Genomic DNA, 17,258 nt, shown 5'->3' on the forward strand with positions numbered 1-17,258 from the left:
TTATAAACTTGTTAAAAATGTATTCAGGTCGATAATGATGAAAAAGTATAAAAATCACAATTCAAATAAAGAAATATAATTCCATAAATTTTTTAAATGATTTTTTAAACAAGCGCTATATATACAATTCAGAATGCTATGTACACAAGACACCATAGTTACATTAATTTGAGTTTGAAATTAGATTTGCTAAATATTTTGTACGAAAGAAGATTGAGTTGTTATACGCTCATATTTAATCTTTAAATTTAACCAAAGGAAATAATCAGTCTTCTTCTTCTTCTTTTTTTTTTTTTAAAGAAATTTTTAAATACGAATTTACTAATAAAATACTTCTTTATTCGCATAAGGAAATCAATAGGAAAAGTCGGTAGCCAAGTTATTGCTTTGTCCTCGTAAAGAATATTTATACTTTGAAGAATATAAAACGCAACACACAGCGCGATTTACAATCAATGATCGAACAAGGACGTTTAAAGAACTTCATCATCCTTCATCTTTTGGTGGTGTAAACCATCCTAACGAAAAAAAAAAAGTTTCTTTTGTATAAGATAATAACTAAAATTTAAAGATTTTTATGCATTAGAATTTGGGATAAAATTATCATGATAAAGTATTTCAGGGTAAAATAAAAAAAAAGGCTTTAAAGCTACAAAAGATTTACCGCGTTTTCTGTGTATCTGCACCAAAGATCTGTGAGTTGCTTCCGCTTTATGACTAGAATATACAATATCAACCTAAACGTAACAATGTATTTAGTGTTACGTAAAAATGTTATGCAGTTGTTTTGTAAAAATCACACACATCTTATTGAACTTAATCTTGACTGTAAATTTCCGCTGTGGTCAAACAAACTAGCCAACAAAAGCTTTAAATTGTCTTTTGGATCTCAAATAACTTAAAATTTAAATTTTTACTTTGCTGGTGCCAATGAAATCAATCCTAGCTTTCCCTTTTACCAGCGTAGCTGATATCTGCATTATTAACGCTTCTATACTATAAGCGCTACTCCATCCTTCAGGTGTTAGCAACTCCATGCAGATTGCACCTCCACTTAAAACATAACTAAATAAACAATTTAGGCTTTAATAAAATCTTAATAATGTCAGTCAATAAGACCCATTCATTATAAGAAAATGACTGGAAGAAGGAAATTTGTATTATCAATAAGATGTACACGAAATTCTGCTTCAGAAATAATATTAATAGGATTTCTTACAGCTTATCATATTTGTTTTACCCTAAAGGGATGTTTGGTTTACAGCTAGTTAAAAAAAAATTCAAAAAAACTTAGTTGACAAAATTTTGGGTTCAAACTAAAGATTATCAGGTGCATTAAGAAAAAAACTCACCCTCCAGATATGACAGGATAACATATTCTGACAAAGGGAGGCTCCATTGGAAATCTTGCCTAAACAAAATGTTTTATGCCACTTTTATGCCATAGTTTGAAAAGCTGTTAAAGATGCTTTTACACAGCAGCAAAATAAACAGTAAACAGCTTTATAGTTTATTGATAGCTTAATTGTAAAGGTAAATCAAGATTAATGTTTGAACTTAAAATCAAGAATGTTTGAAACTTAAAAAAATGGGAAAAAAAAAGGAAAAAAATCCAAAAAAAGCAATAAAATGTTTGGCAAAAAAAAAAAAAAATTTTTTTTAAAAGTTGAAGACTGTTAAAAACAACAAGTTTGACAAATTTTCTATGAAAACATTTTGTTATTTTATAGCAAGCCTATTTCATCATATTTTTAATGCCTTATATAAAATACTTAGTAATTTACATAACTATAATAAATTAAACATATACAAGAAAAATATAAATAAAAGGAAGTCGAGCTTACTGAATATGTTATGTTTAAACAAATGTGATCTGTTTTTAAATCTTTCTTATGTAATTTCTGCAGGTCTATGTACAAACTACTTTCTTTGTCAAATCTAAAAAAAAAATTTTTTAATTACAAAAAAGCATATTCGTTTTGGAAATTTTGAATATCAGAGGATTTATTTCAGGAACTAAAATTCAGAAACCCCTTAGATATTCTGAGGTTGTTTTATTATAAAGTTAATGGTAAAAGTTTTGAACTATGATTGAAAAAATTACATCACTAAAAAATTTAGAACATTTTGAACGAAAATCTCATTAAAAAATAATGCTCTGGAAATATACCCAATAGGAAATAATCCTTTAAGGCAACTCCTCAAAAAAGTACCTCTGTGAAAAAATCTACATAAATACAAGTCAGAAGTTTGAAAAATCATCTCAAAATATGAGAATTCTATTGCAAAAATCTTTTGTAGCTTTTTTTAAAACTGATATTAAGTAAAATATTAATTTAGTACCTACAAGAAAAAATATAATTTACCCCTTAAGCTTTACACACCAGTCATATAAGTTACTACCTTCCTTTAATTCTATAGTATAAATTTCTAAAAAAAAAAAAAAAAAAAGAAAAGTTAACGGACAATTGTAACAATACTTTAACTAAACTTCAAAAAAAAAAGAATGAAAAAAATTCTTATAAAATCTTATTTTTAAACTCACAACTTAACAACCACAACTTACTTGATTTGAAACTGTTTGATTTATATATGTTTTTTAGTTCTTTCATTAAGCGGTCTGTGGCTTGTAATGAACCACTCACTCTACCCTAAAATTAAAACTTTTTTTACAATAAATATCATCTTTTATCACCAACTTTTTTTAAGGCTGAGTTACAAAAACCTTACTGATAAAAATTCCTGTCTTTGAAATGTGCGGAGTTTCTGCAACTGAGTAAAGTTATCTAAACCAAGCTCCTCTTTTTCTGTTTTTTCTTCACTAAAAGAAGTGTAAAACAAAAATCCAATAAGTCTGTAGAGCTATCTTTTTTTTGAAATAAAACAAAAGCAAAGACTTAGAAAAGTTTACATACTTTAAAAGATCTGTATCAAAGTCAACATGAGCATCAAATTCATCCTGCACTCAAAAAAAGATATAATCTTTAAACAATAAACTGAATCATAATCTTTTTTTTTAAAAAAAAAGAAATCAAAAAAACCTGCGGATCTATATATACTTTTATATATATTATATATACATATATTTACATTATATTATATATACTTTTTTTCTATACTTTTTTTTTACCATAAACATTTTTAATGTCTTTTTTCTCATTATTTTATGGAAAATTTCACAAATTTTATGGAAAATGTGAAACTTCTTTCTTTTTATAAAGAAACTTTCTTCAGTTTTAAGATAAAATTTTTCATCAAGTTTAAAGCTTTTAAGTTAAAAAGCATTTTCATAAATTTATCTGTTGCATAATATTTATATCTTCAGAGGCAAAAATTAAGTATTCTTTAAATGGCATTGAGATATTTTTTCAACTTTCCTAGGTTGAAATTACAACTTTTGAAAAAATTATTTTAACTATCGTTACATGTTTTAAGAAAGCAAAAAATGGAGGAAATAAAACTACATTAAGTTTTTAATTGCTCTTTGGTTACCAACTTTTGTAAAACTCACCTCATGAAAGCTATTTCATGAAACTTATTTTTTGAGAAAGTTACATACTTTTTTATATATTAAGATACACAACTTACACAGTTACATGTATATACACACACACCTTAAATACTTATCATTTATCGTTTGATTTTTGATAAATGATTAACCTTTTAACGCAAACACTTGAATTAACTCAAGCGTGGTTAACCTACAGAAATGCGCAGACCGAGTAAAAGCATAAACACTTTTTGTATAACTATAATAATCTCAATCGAATTAACTCAAGCAAAAAAAAATATGCAGACATTTCACGATTATATAAGAGAAGGGTTATTTCTTCAATATTGGCATTATTTGTGTGCTGCACTGTGCTTCGAAATACATCATACTAAAGAAAATTTTTAATATTATTTTATTTGTAAAACTTACTTTAAAGTTTTATATCTAAAATATACCTAAACTATACAAAAATAGTGATAATAATAAATAAGTCTTATTTTTAATAGGTAATATTTCTTATTTCTTAGTTTTTATTGTAAATACTACGCAAAAATATAGTTTACTAAATAAAATATTCATTAAAAAAAGAGAAGATTTTTTTAAGACTTGAAGTAACTAAAAAGATAAGATCATATCTAAAATTTTTTAAAAAATTCCTTATTACATCATCATCTATCCCATCATGGATTTGCATATCAGCATCTTCTTCAGCTTCTTCTGGTACAATTGAGTCATCCTAAAGGAAGTTATTTGAAATTAATTCAGTCCTTCTGACAATTAGCCTTTTTACTTTGTCTAGTAGGAATATTTAGTTTAATTATTGGTGCCAAGCAATCAGCCAACCATCAATTATATTTTGTTGATATTTTCTTTCTGACTATCAGTATATCCCTGCTTTTCATACACAAATATCTCTCTATATATAAAAAAACAAGTGTCAAAACAGCTTCAACTTCTATAGTGTAAATTATATCTTAAACCGAGCTCTTTGTATTGAAAATTAAACCACAAACATATATATATATAAGATAAACATAAACCAAGTCATCAGGAAGCTTATGATCTTTCAATACTGCAGGAATTTCAAGATTATTCAATTTGTGCAATTCTGTGGCCAGAGTTATTGTCATTGAAACCAAGAGATTTTTCTTTGCAGTTAATGTGTTTGTATATTCAATAATCTCAGACAGTTTTGGATCTTCAGATTCTGAAAACCAAATTGGAGAAACATCTGGATACTTTCCCTAATAAAACAACTTTTTATATTAAATATAACAAAAGTACTGTGAAAAAAATGGTTGATTTCATCAAAAGAACATGCCATATGATGAAATGATATAAATTATAAACAACTTTAAAATACATTTTGTAAACACTGTGAACACAGTTATTTGAGAAATTTTATTCTTAATCTTTTGTTGAGATTTCAAAAGGATGATATAAAAAACAAGTGATAAATAAGCATACCATAGTTGTTAAACAATTATTATACAAATAGGAATTAGATAAATGTATAGTATTTAGAAAAATTGATAACTTCTAAACAAAACTATACATACGGTGATACTGCAAGATATACAATGACTTTTGTTGTTTAAACCATTGTAAGACAATTCTATATCATCTACACTTGCTGTCAATACACGCAACACATTATGGTCTTTTGGGAATAGTTCTTTTAAATACTTTATTTCTTTTCGTAAATCTTTAAACTTTGATGACATACTAATATATCTTTGTATAAACCCAAACAGCTACAGTAATGTCTATAAAACTATTTTTGTGAAGGGTATATGAAGTCTTGAAAAAACGAGCATTCTACTGATACCACAAAACGGCTATATATTATACAAATATATGTGACTTATAGCTAAAAAGAAAATTTTAAAATAAAATTTATTTGTAACAAGTTTCAGCAAGAGTTTGAGGCGCGCTACTCGTTTTTTTTTTCTTCGGGAAATGAATAACTAAACAGTTACTATAGGTCCGCATTACAAACTTTCGTCTGGCAAAAGTCTTTTTATCTGATAAAGACAATTACAAATACCCCCCTTCCTACCAGAATAAAAAATCCACCATCTTTTTAAAAATGGTGTCAATTTAGAATAATGGTGAGAACCATTATATATATTAACTAGATATGTAACTCGCGCTTCCGCAATGAAACAAATTTTTTTGCCAGCCCAAGTTTATTTGCCAGCCTGAAATGACGTAATGATAAATTAAAGCAAGCTAAAAATGAAATATTATCAGTTTAAATAAAACAGCTACCGGCATTAAAAACTTAAAAAACTTGCTTCACTTTTTCTTACGGAATTTTTGTGAAGTTAGACATCTAGTTAATACATATCATTGTATATAAAACAGGCTAACCACCATATTTAAATTAAGTCTTAACATAATGCAAGTATAACGTCTCTTACGCCGGTGGTAGCCTTGCATTTCTAGTTGTATAACAAATTGAACGTTTTTAGCAAAATCATCCCAATTCCAAATATCGGTCGTTTTTTTACTTATGTAATTTCACGAAAAATCTTCCAATTCCAAATATCGGTCGTTTTTTTACTTATGTAATTTCACGAAAAATCTTCCAATTCCAAATATCGGTCGTTTTTTTACTTATGTAATTTCACGAAAAATCTTCCAATTCCAAATATCGGTCGTTTTTTTACTTATGTAATTTCACGAAAAATCTTCCAATTCCAAATATCGGTCGTTTTTTTACTTATGTAATTTCTCGAAAAAACTTTGTGCTTAGTTCTGTAGTTCATTCAAACTAATGTGTAGCAAGCCTTTTTTTTTTTTTAAAGTAATAATCCTTATAATTCTTTGCTATTCTCCAAGTTTGCATTCTTTTTAAACTCGGATATTGAAACAGAGTTTTTTTCTCAACTCCAAGAATTGGTAATGTTAATTTAGCTTTCAGTTGATGTTTGTGTTTTGCAATACCATGAAATTAAATCGGTGATATATTCATTGTTTTAAAGCATTATCCAACTTTCTCTGTCTTTTTTCCATAATCACAATCGACATAAGAACATTTATTTTGGATTAAATAGTGGTGTTATCTTTGTACTTTGACATTTTAGCTTGAGAAGTAAGTTTTATTATATTTGGTGCAAAAACTTAAAAACCAGATGAAAAAAAATTATGGATTATTTTAAAATCTTAATAATTGTTCTCACTATTTACTATGGGGTACTACGCCATGCTGCGGGATACTTCGGGATACTGCGGGATCAGAATGAAGAGTGGCTTGCCATTTTTCAGTTTTGTGCTTAATGGAAGCTAATTGAATCACTTTAAGTGATGAAACAGATTTCTCATTGCATTTAATCTGGAGATTTTTGGCATAGTGTTTTAATCTAGTGTCTTAATACTTTGTTGAAAGCATACTAGGCTTCCTTAAGATAAAACTAAAAGGGAAACCTGAAACCCATGGTCAGATAACTTGTGAAACAGAAGTAAGAATAACATAACAACAGATCTTCGATGAGCAAATGGTGCTCATGTGGTCTTATTTTGCACATTTTTTTGCCGGTTTTATTTTAAAAAAAGTTCTATTTAAACAAAATCATTTGAGTAACATTTTTATCTCTTTTCCCTTTTTTCTTTTTTGTCCTGTTGTTCTGTATTATTACTGTTCTGTTGTTTATTTCTTTTTGTCACCTTTTTGTGCTCTTTTAAATAGTTTCTCTTATAAGGCCTTTTAGAAAGACATCAAGCTGAAATGTAAAGAAGTTAATATATTAACTTATAACAAGTCATTTGAAAATGATTTGTGAATCCATAAACGTGGTTTAGGTTAAACTTTGTTGATTTTTCTTATTTTATTACTCTATTTTATCTCTTTCCTGTGAGATTCATAAATGGATTAAATTTGTTGAAAAGCCAAAAATTACAACTTATGGTTGTGAAAAACCTAAACTAAATCTTTAACCGTTCAATAGTGACTTACTGTGCGCTTTCGAGTTTAGTCTAAGATTACATTGTATTCATCATGAAAATTACATTATATTCATCACGAAATTTACATTAAAATAAATTACATTAAAATAAAAAGCAGTAATATAAATTTTTTTGTTTTTGAAAACATTTTATTCATTCTTCTTTCATTTTACTCATTCTTCTTAACCCGCGCTGCGCATACCAAATATCAAAACATGGGTTAAGAAAATATGTTAAGACTGAGTTCTTATTCTTGGTTTGACATTCAAACCGGTCCAATACCTGTAGACTGAATGGACATTTGACTTGGGTAAATTATAACAGACTTCGGGACTTCCGAATTCTTTTATAATTTACACTAGCCATATGTCCATTCAGCATATATACAGGTATTGGACCAGTTATCAAAATTAGGAACGATTGTGGAGGAAGAGTTGACTAAGGAAGAGATTAATAATATTAGCAAATGTAGTGCATAATTATTTTTGGAGTGTTTTTGTAATATAACAACAAAAGAGCAAGAGCTTCGTATATAACAAAGATGGGTTTCATAATCCATAAATTATGAAATGATTAGCTCACTATGGTTTGCGACATCTAAAAAAAGCGACCTCCAAAATTATTATAGCTGAAATCATACCAACTGCAGTTAAAGCACGCTTTATAAAACGTGCTTTAATTGCAGTCGGCAAAATTTCAGTCAATCGAGTACAAGGGTTTTAAAGAACTCTCTAGCCTTTCTAATGGTTAAATGACTCCTCTTCAATAAATTTTAAAGCTAGGCATTTCATGGTTTTTAGATTATGAAACCTATCTCTATTTTATATTTTACATAAAAAAAAATTTTAAAAACTCACCTTGAGTCTCCCTAAATGTTTACACATTCTCCTATATTTATATAATTCAATATATTTATAAAGTTCCATATATTTTATGTTTTATATTTCCAAATACTTTATGTTAACCTAACAGTCTTTCACTTTATTTATTTAATATTCTTGTTGTGTTATTTAATGTACGAACCTTTGTTTTGTTGATCTTGTAATGTTTTTGTATGACGAATTTTTTTCCATATTCATCGATATTATATTGATCTTGTAATGTGATCAAATGAGAGATTTTCTATTGGCGTATTAATTTTTTAATGTTGTTGAATGAGAGATTTTAGGCTTCTCATCATCAAGTATTATCAATTTAACTGGTACTCCACCCCAGGAACATTTATGATTTGCGCAAGCGGTTAAAAGTGAGTTTATTTTGTCTAGTACACAGTAAGCTTATTAGATTCTAGACAAATCCAAATTCTATATGTCAACTTATTTTTTAATAATAAATACGTGCCTGACGCCTGCATAATGTCAGCGACGACACACGTAATTGCACCTTGATCTCAACCCGCCAACTGCACCCTATTTTCTACGCTCATGCACACTTCCGTATAACACAGGTTCATGTGACTATTTTTTCGTTAATTTTTTCTTTTTGGCTTTGATTACTTTCTGAGGCATTTACTTTAGCTTTTATCATTTACTTTTGTTTTTACTTTCTTCTAGAGTTATCGATAATCTATTGCGGTGCGTTTAATGTTTTCTCCAAAATCATTATATTCATTCACTGAACTATTTTATCAATTGTCAATTATCTTACGTTACTTTATATTGAAAAACAATCGTATATCGAGTCTCTACTCAAAGTTCTTTTAAGTAACTTTTTTTTTTACTAAATATTAAAACGAACTCAAATTTCTTATTATTTTTTTTATGTAAATAATTTATTTCAAAGGTTCATGCAAGATTTATAATATTACAAGCTCAAAAATGCGCTTAAAACTTAAAAGCGACACCCATTAAGATAATTATGCAGATAAAATATTAAATTGCTGGAAAGCCATAAGAATAAATACGGTTCTTATTTGATCAAGAGTTTTCCCAGAAACAACTTGTTTCCCATATTCCGTACATTTAAGTTTTACTGAAATCTCATTAACTTCTTAAGAACGTTAAATACACTGCTGAAGTAAATCCTACGCAATAATTACGATAGGAATAATTATTATAGAAATAATTATGATAGGAATAATTATGACAGGAGTAATTATGATAGGAATATGTGGTATTCTTAATCCCTTAATAATTATGAGATGAATGCATACAAGTTGTTAGATTTTTTTTACTTATTCTGTGTTCCGGATGACGTAGGTATTATGTACAAAACATTACTTTCCTTCCGTGATGAAACACAAACAAATCAGATCGTTTTTAGTTCGCTGTATATTAATATGACGAACAAATAATTCGAGTGTAAGTGTAAATATTTATCTTGCTATTAAAACTGGAAGCTAAACAAAAAATATGAAAGAGTAAAGAAGTAAGAACCCCACCTACAGAAGAAAAAAAAAGGAACTTAGTCTTCGAACGTCTATTTAATTTCATATTTCGCATTTCACTTTTGAGTTTAATCTAGTTATTCGTTTTAGTATTGATTTTATTCTACCAAAGAGAATAATTCTAAAATACTAAAACTAAAAAAAATTATTCTATTTATTATTTTTGAATTACCTTGAGCAAATTATGCCATATTTGGTTGTCCAGTGTCTAAAAATACAATTGGACCGTTTAAATTTTAGATTATTTTGTATCAAGTTAAAAAAAATAGCATTAATTTGCGATTAGAAAATGAATACGTGATAAGGAGATTTACTAAGCATTAAAATTGAAAGTAGTTTGTACATTTGCGTTCGTCATCAAACCAACGATAGCTTCATATTAATGCTTGTACGTCTAGAGTTGCTCCCGTATATAGCTTGCTGCATACCAACTTAACTTAACTTTATAGTTTATACAAAGCTTATTTTTATTTGATGTTTATTTATTCCTGGTTTTTTATTGTGTACATAACTTATTTCTGTACAAGTAACAAAACAGCGTATTTTTAATGAGGTGTTTAAAATTTATAAAAAAAAGTGCTGCATTAATTTCAATTGTTTATGTATTTTCAGATGAATAAAAAAAATGCTGTTTTTTTCTCCAACGCTATAACATTATATCTTACTTAGACAGAAAAAAACACAGTAATAAAATTCAGTATAAATATTACCCCCCCCCCCCCCCCCCCGCACTAATTGAATATTATTACAAATAATATGATGAATTTGTTAATATAACTTGTTAAAACATGATATTGTATAATGCACCATAAATTTGTATCAACTTGGTACATTAACTTAAATGATTTGTTCGTGAATTAATCAAGAATTATTTATTTCGTGAATTAATTAATTCGTGAACTTAAATGATTTGTTCGTGAATTAATTAAGAATTATTTATTTCGTGAATTAATTAATTCGTGAACTTAAATGATTTATTCGTGAATTAATTAAGAAAGGAATTGATTCTTGTCTAGCATATATACTTTGTGGATTTACATGGTACATACCACAAAATATTTCATTTCAAAAATATGTACACGCAAAGCAGAAACTCCTGCTTATTATAGCTGAATATTTTAGATCCAGTTCCATGTGCTATTAAGAAGTCTTCTCTGACACAACCTTGCAAATTTTTAAAAAGTAAACATCGTGCTTTAACAAAACATGTTAAAAATTGATCAAAAAAGAATTAATTAGGAAAAATTTTACAAGCATATTCCTTAGCTTGTTATTTACGTAAATATTTTCGAAAATATCTTAATGCCATTAAATTTTTTAAAAAAGATATGCGGCAACAAATATAGCAAAAAATTGTCACCTTCTTTTAACATTTTTATGAATGTCTTCGTTCAAGTTTTCTTTTTGAATGATGTTTTTGATAAAGATAAAAGAATTGAAATGAAGTATCTTTCACGTTTGAACACGTTTGAATTGATTTAACAGGAATCACAAACTTAAAGGCAACTTTTTGTTTAATTTCATCAAATGAACAATGTCTAGTTTTTTAAAGCACATCTCAACAATATCTTTTTTATATTCTGGTAAATAATTCTTTCATCGGTAATTTTTCTTAAAAAATAGCAAAAACTGATGAAACTAAGTTGAGATGTAATTTTAGTGAATTCTACAATGTCTCAAAGTCACTAAGTTAAGTAAAGATAACTTTTTCTGAGAAGTAAACTTCATACTTAAAAATTATGTCTTAACTGAAGGAAGTACCAGTATGGTGTGTTAAAACATCATAGGCAACTTTTAAAACTTAAACAAAACATAAAATTATGATTAATATTTTAAAATGGACTTTAGTGTTCTAAAAATATCTTACAAAATGTAGAATGAAAAATGTCCAGCATTTCCATCAAATAAAATTAATAAATCTCTAACAAAAGATGGGCTGGTATTATATCTTTGAAACATTGTGAACTCCTTTTCTGCTGGCAAGTAAAAATTCATCTTGCAATGCTTTGAGCAAATGGTTGCGATCTCTAATTCTACAAATATTTATCTTTTTATTTAATTTTCTCGTAATTTATTTTTTTAAATCTCGTAAACTTTATATTTTAATTTGGTAACTCACGTAGTACCATTGTCTTTTCACTAAACTCTTTAACGAATCTTGACATATATGTGCAAAGAGCAAGAAAATTACAAAGTTCACTTAGAGTTGTTGGAGCTGTGGCATTCTTAAGGTGGTAGATACTCTTAATTTATTGAAATTTTGAAAAAAATTATCATTTTCATATTAGACGTAAAATTTTACAAGGAATGCATTTTTAAAGTTATTTTTTCAACATTTTCAACATAAATAGTGAAATAAGCACCTTTTTTAAGACTAGTTATTTTTTCAGACATAGCGACGCCCTTAGCAACCATCCTCTGACTTGGTTTTAAAGTTATATTAATGATCAGTTTTTGACGATGATAATTTCTTTAGCTGCTTGTTAAGTTAAAGTTATCAGTCATACTTTGAAATTACAATTTAGTTTAGTTTTAGATTTGTAAAGCGTGCAAATCCATACTTTGTTTATGTGTTATTATTACACTTTTTCATTGACAACGTTGAATAAACAATATGCCAAGAACGCATTCTAGAAATAAAAAGAGATCATTTGCTTGTAACCAGTACACACAAAAAAGAGAAGATCATGTAACAAATAAATTTGGTTTAACACCAATAATACAAGCACTTGGATTGCCAGTTTCAAAGTTTATGCTAAATTCGTTTAGAAAAAGTGATACCGACCGCATAAAGAACATTCAGAGAAAGGCATAAAGATGAGAAGAAAATTAAGAGCTATCAGAAAAGGATTAATGGGTAAAGAGAAGGAAAATGACAGAATCCCAGCTTATTCAGCAGGCTCATATTAATAAAATCATAATGCTTTTGTTAGTTTAATTTTATTTTTGTGTTTTTCTCAGTTTTTAATTTTTAGCGATTTTGTTAACTTTAAACCATGATATTTCAAGATCCACATAAGCGTTTAGGTTGAAATTTTCACAGTACATTCTTTAGTTTTAATAGCAGGAGGTGAACCAAAACTAATGTTTGATACAAAAAATAAAAATGTTATGGCACTTTTTATGAGCATTAACTATACAAAATAATGTCAATCAGTAACAAATATCAGTATCTTTTGAAATATTTTATATTATGACTTAGTTTTGGGTCAACTCCTACATTTCTATACAATAAAGAACTGGTAAACTTTTGAAATCTCAAACTCTTTTAGTTTTCCAGATTTTATGTTTAAAAAATGTCATAAAATAACCCTTTTTTTAAGTATTAATCGAGGCAAAAAGGCTTGATCAACTATTTTTTTAATTTAATTTTTTCAAATTATTTTGCTTTGAATAAAATAAAAAATAGTAAATTGTTGTGCATTTTGTTATTCTGATTTTTTGATTTTATGTGTATGTACTACCTTAAAGCAGACTTTCTGTTCTACATAAGTTCCACCACGCAGGACTCGTACATGATAAGAATAGCTAAATTCATGGAACTGGGCTTCCCCTTCATGACGAGTAGGTCTTCTCTTTAACACTTTCTTTGTCGTATTAAGAGAACATAGAAATGAGTCTTGTTCGTCTTTTTAAGGGTAAGAATCGAATGCTTTAATAAGAGCTGCTCTGTCTTCTAGATTTATTTTTTCAAAGCACTTCAAAAATGTGCTTTGGGATAGGGATGGCGATCCCGGGATCCAAGCATCCCGAAATCCCGGGATCCCTTATAAATTGTTGATCCCGTAATCCCGGGATTTTTCACAAAAATTCCCAGGATTTCGGGAATGTAATAAAAAAAGTAAAGATAAATAGGGATTAAGCTATTAACTTATTTGTAGATCATAAAGTGTCTAGTAAATATTGTCTTTGTTAAAGTACTTGTTACATAGCTGTTTATTCTCTTTGCAATATTTTAATTAGTTTAATTTCAAATTTTCGGCTTTATTTTAATTCTAAATCGTCTCACGAGAATAAGAGGGTTTTATCTGCTTTTTTTTGCATTATAAGAATTTATTAATAAAAGATTTAATTAACAATTAGTAATAAAAATAAAAAACTTAAAAGTTATATAAATACTATTTTCAGTTTAACAATGAAACATAAATAACAAAAAAGACGTTTAGTTTTAATTATAAAAAATGACAGGAATAAAACATTTTAACGAAGAAAAATTGAAAGTTAAATTTTCACAACAACAAAAAAAATTAGATAGAGCCCAATGATTCTTATGCAACGAAATGTATACGTGATTCTAAAAAATTCTTCAACTACGGTTTTAATGAAGTTTTCAAAACAAGGTTTATTTAGTAAACAAACTTTTTTACAGTTACTCAAAATGGTAATTGTTTTCACAGCAACAGATTCAGTTTAAATTATAGATCTGATTAAGAAAAGTAAATTGACATAGTTTAAGATCTTTAGAAATTTAAAAAAAAGTTAGAACTTAAGTAAATATTTTTAACCTACAACCTACAAGGGTAGAAGTGTAACTTCTGAAATTCAAAAAAAAATTTCGTTATTTGAAAGTGGTGCCACAAGAGGTAATCACCTTCAAAAAGCATATGATTATATACTATCTACACGGCTAACAAGTGTGGAGTCCAAACGAGCAATCTCAGAGGCTGGGTTTTTATGCTTAAAAATTCGAACGACGAAATGATTGACGCTTTCAGTTTTTTAAAGTGGTACTTTCAAAAATAAATAAAATTCTTACTACATTTAAAAAAATTTTCTATACTCATTTATACTCATATTATTTTTAATTATTATTTTTATTTATACTGTGTTATTTTTTAATGAATTGTTTTACAATTTAAATTACTTAGGTTCATAAGTAAACAAACTATTTTAGTTAACTAGAAAATGAAAAATGATTAATTTATTGATAATATAATTATATTATCAATAAATTAATCATTTTTCAATGTTTGATGAGCATTTTGATCTTGACAGCTTCACCGCCAATTTCTGTCTTTTATCAAATCCCGGGATTACCCGGGGATAAATCTCTTAACTCTGAAATCCCGGGATTGAGAATGTCCGGGATTTTGCCATCCCTACTCTGGCAGTTATTGCCTATTGTGTGGCTTGAAGTTCGAGCTTTTTTTGCGTTATCTTTTTTAAAACCCAATGATTTTCTTTTCTTCGGCATGTCCGTCACTTGAGGAAAATCAAAAGCATCCGCCATTTCAACAGGTTTGTTTACAATTTTCTCGATTCCGATTGGTTTAGCTTTGTCACATGTTTTACAGCAAGCAATTTGATCGTTCTTCCAGTGGGCATTGATTCTTTATAATTCTAAATACTTATGTATATAGACATTTGGGTTATGATTTTTGTTTTAACCCTATGCTCCTGTTCTGTAGTTTGATGAACTTTTACCTAAAAAGCACGATACGAACTGTTATTTGCATATCTTATGAAAAATGTTTATTCCGCCATTGAAAAATCGATTTTGACATAATTACTACTATGTATTCAAATGTATTAAGGATGTCTTTTTCATGAAATAGAACTAATCTTCCATCCAACAATGACTCAGACCGTTGACCTTGCTCTTGCTCTTGTTTGTTGCATAGAAAGAATAGAAGGTGCAAATTGGGTTTACTTTTGCATGAAGAATATATTTCCTCCATTTCATTGATTGCGCACTCTGCGCATTGGTTACTTCTGGGGATCTGTAGTATGGATGGCTCTCGCTTCCAGTTATTTTTCAAAGAGCTTAAAGCCTTTTTGTATGGATTCAGTACTTCAGCCAAGTTACTAAAGTCGTTTTTGGTTATTTGTTGATGCGTTTCTCTATGAACATACGTTGCAATATTACAACAACACCATTCTTTTTTCCAGTGTTAGCGCTGGTGGTATCTGCAACAATTATCTGTATTGAATTCCATAGGTGAATTTCATTGAGGGGTTTAGAAATTCTTTCAGCAATAGTTTTTCCCCTGCCATCTACGAAACCTGGGGCATCAATTTGATTTCTCTTCTTTCATTTTTAAGGACGTCCACTTGATAATCGATTCCATCGATGTGCTTGCCATTAAATTGTAAAAACCAACTTTCCATATGTGACTTTTCAATCATTTCTTTTTTCAGCTTGATTGCCTCTTTGATTGTTGACTTTTAAATAGCTGATTGACATAGAGTTGGGATGTCAATGCCTTCACCAGCCAATTGCTTGCATATGATAGGAGCTTTGTTTGTTGATACTCTTGTTTAGGTCACCAAGTCAACTACAGTTTTGCTTTTATGATGTTTTCTGCTTGGCGTAGGAGTTGTCTCAACTTTGTCTTCTTCATCGTTTTCATATTCACTATCGTCAGCCTCAGAGTCAGAATCACAAAACAGGATAGTAAGATGATGAGTTGGATGACCCATTAGAAAGTTTTAATCTTTTAGAGGGACGGGTTGTTCCTTTACTGGCCGCTTGGCCTGTAGATTATTCCAATGTTCCTTTGTTTTCCACTTGAAGATGGCACAACTGCTAGTCTTCGGAAGATAACCATGTTCCATCCACTTTCGTAATATCAAAACTTCATCAAGAGTTTCGTAGCTTCCCCGCTTGACACATTCATCATAACATTTCAGTATTTTATCAACCTTTGCTCGTATAACTTGATAAGATAGTTAAGAAAAATTCAGTCTATTCTTCCACAATTTAGTGACTTCTTTAGAAATTTCCACTACTCGCTCCTTTCTTCCTTTGATTTTTGGTCCAAAGAAATAGTAGCGTGCGATAATTTGCATTTGGAGAGGCATTCTGTACTTTTCTTCTAGTGAATATTCTTCCAAAGGGACCGTTCTTTTACTTTTGCGAGAATCTTCAAATTTTACCAGATTATTGGTCCAGACATCCTTGTTCTTCTGAATGCTACTATCACTAGGCCTGTACGTCGCCTTGTGCTGCATCTGTTATTACTGCAAAATTAGATAAACAGCTATATATACACAGTCAAAATTTTTCTAGAATAATCTAAATTGTTCAAGAATATTCTTAGTTGTTCCAGAATGTTCTAAAATTGTCTAAAATATTTTGGAATTTTACACAATGTCCTTAAGTTCTAAACCCTTCTAATCTATAGAAGTTTTAAATGATTTGCAGCAAAGCCACTCGTATTAGTAGTAGCAGTAACAAGCTTAAATAAATGGCGAATCGTAATTTTAATTGCGGGGTGACCTTTTTTTTTTTACAACCGAGAGGAATTGAACTTGCTTTCATTGTTTTCCAACAAAAGTTCATCATTTTATGAAGCAGGAAATTTTTTTTTTTAAATAGTCAAAAATTCATAACCCTAATAGGCATATATATATATATATATATATATATATATATATATATATATATATATATAATATATATATATATATATATATATATATATATATATA

General features: G+C 28.3%; 1 protein-coding gene across 8 annotated transcripts; it reads right to left on the minus strand.

Annotated features, from left to right (window-relative positions):
- Window positions 1-3: 3 nt before the first annotated feature.
- Window positions 4-8,671, minus strand: LOC145187905 (ubiquitin-conjugating enzyme E2 Q2-like). 8 transcript variants are annotated; one of them, XM_090081701.1, is made up of 13 exons: window positions 8,465-8,671; window positions 5,053-5,363; window positions 4,534-4,737; window positions 4,158-4,229; window positions 2,916-2,959; window positions 2,731-2,821; window positions 2,567-2,651; window positions 2,367-2,430; window positions 1,845-1,938; window positions 1,353-1,411; window positions 918-1,065; window positions 665-737; window positions 4-518 (listed from the first exon to the last, which is right to left on the minus strand). In XM_090081701.1, the coding sequence occupies exons 2-13, from the start codon at window positions 5,215-5,217 to the stop codon at window positions 487-489; spliced, it is 1,131 nt and encodes a 376-aa protein (XP_089937827.1). In that variant the 5' UTR covers window positions 5,218-5,363; window positions 8,465-8,671; the 3' UTR covers window positions 4-486. The 8 variants fall into 8 exon arrangements, 6 of the variants coding, with proteins under 6 accessions (XP_089937827.1, XP_089937820.1, XP_089937811.1 ...); XM_090081694.1 differs by lacking the exon at window positions 8,465-8,671 and adding an exon at window positions 8,299-8,437; XM_090081685.1 differs by lacking the exon at window positions 8,465-8,671 and having other exon boundaries at window positions 5,053-5,427.
- Window positions 8,672-17,258: the final 8,587 nt, after the last annotated feature.

The sequence above is a fragment of the Hydra viridissima genome, unplaced genomic scaffold (assembly GCF_058129835.1).
Source record: "Hydra viridissima isolate aposymbiotic clone 2 unplaced genomic scaffold, HvirCarnegie_v1 scaffold_1, whole genome shotgun sequence".
NCBI classification, from domain to species: Eukaryota; Metazoa; Cnidaria; class Hydrozoa; order Anthoathecata; family Hydridae; genus Hydra; species Hydra viridissima.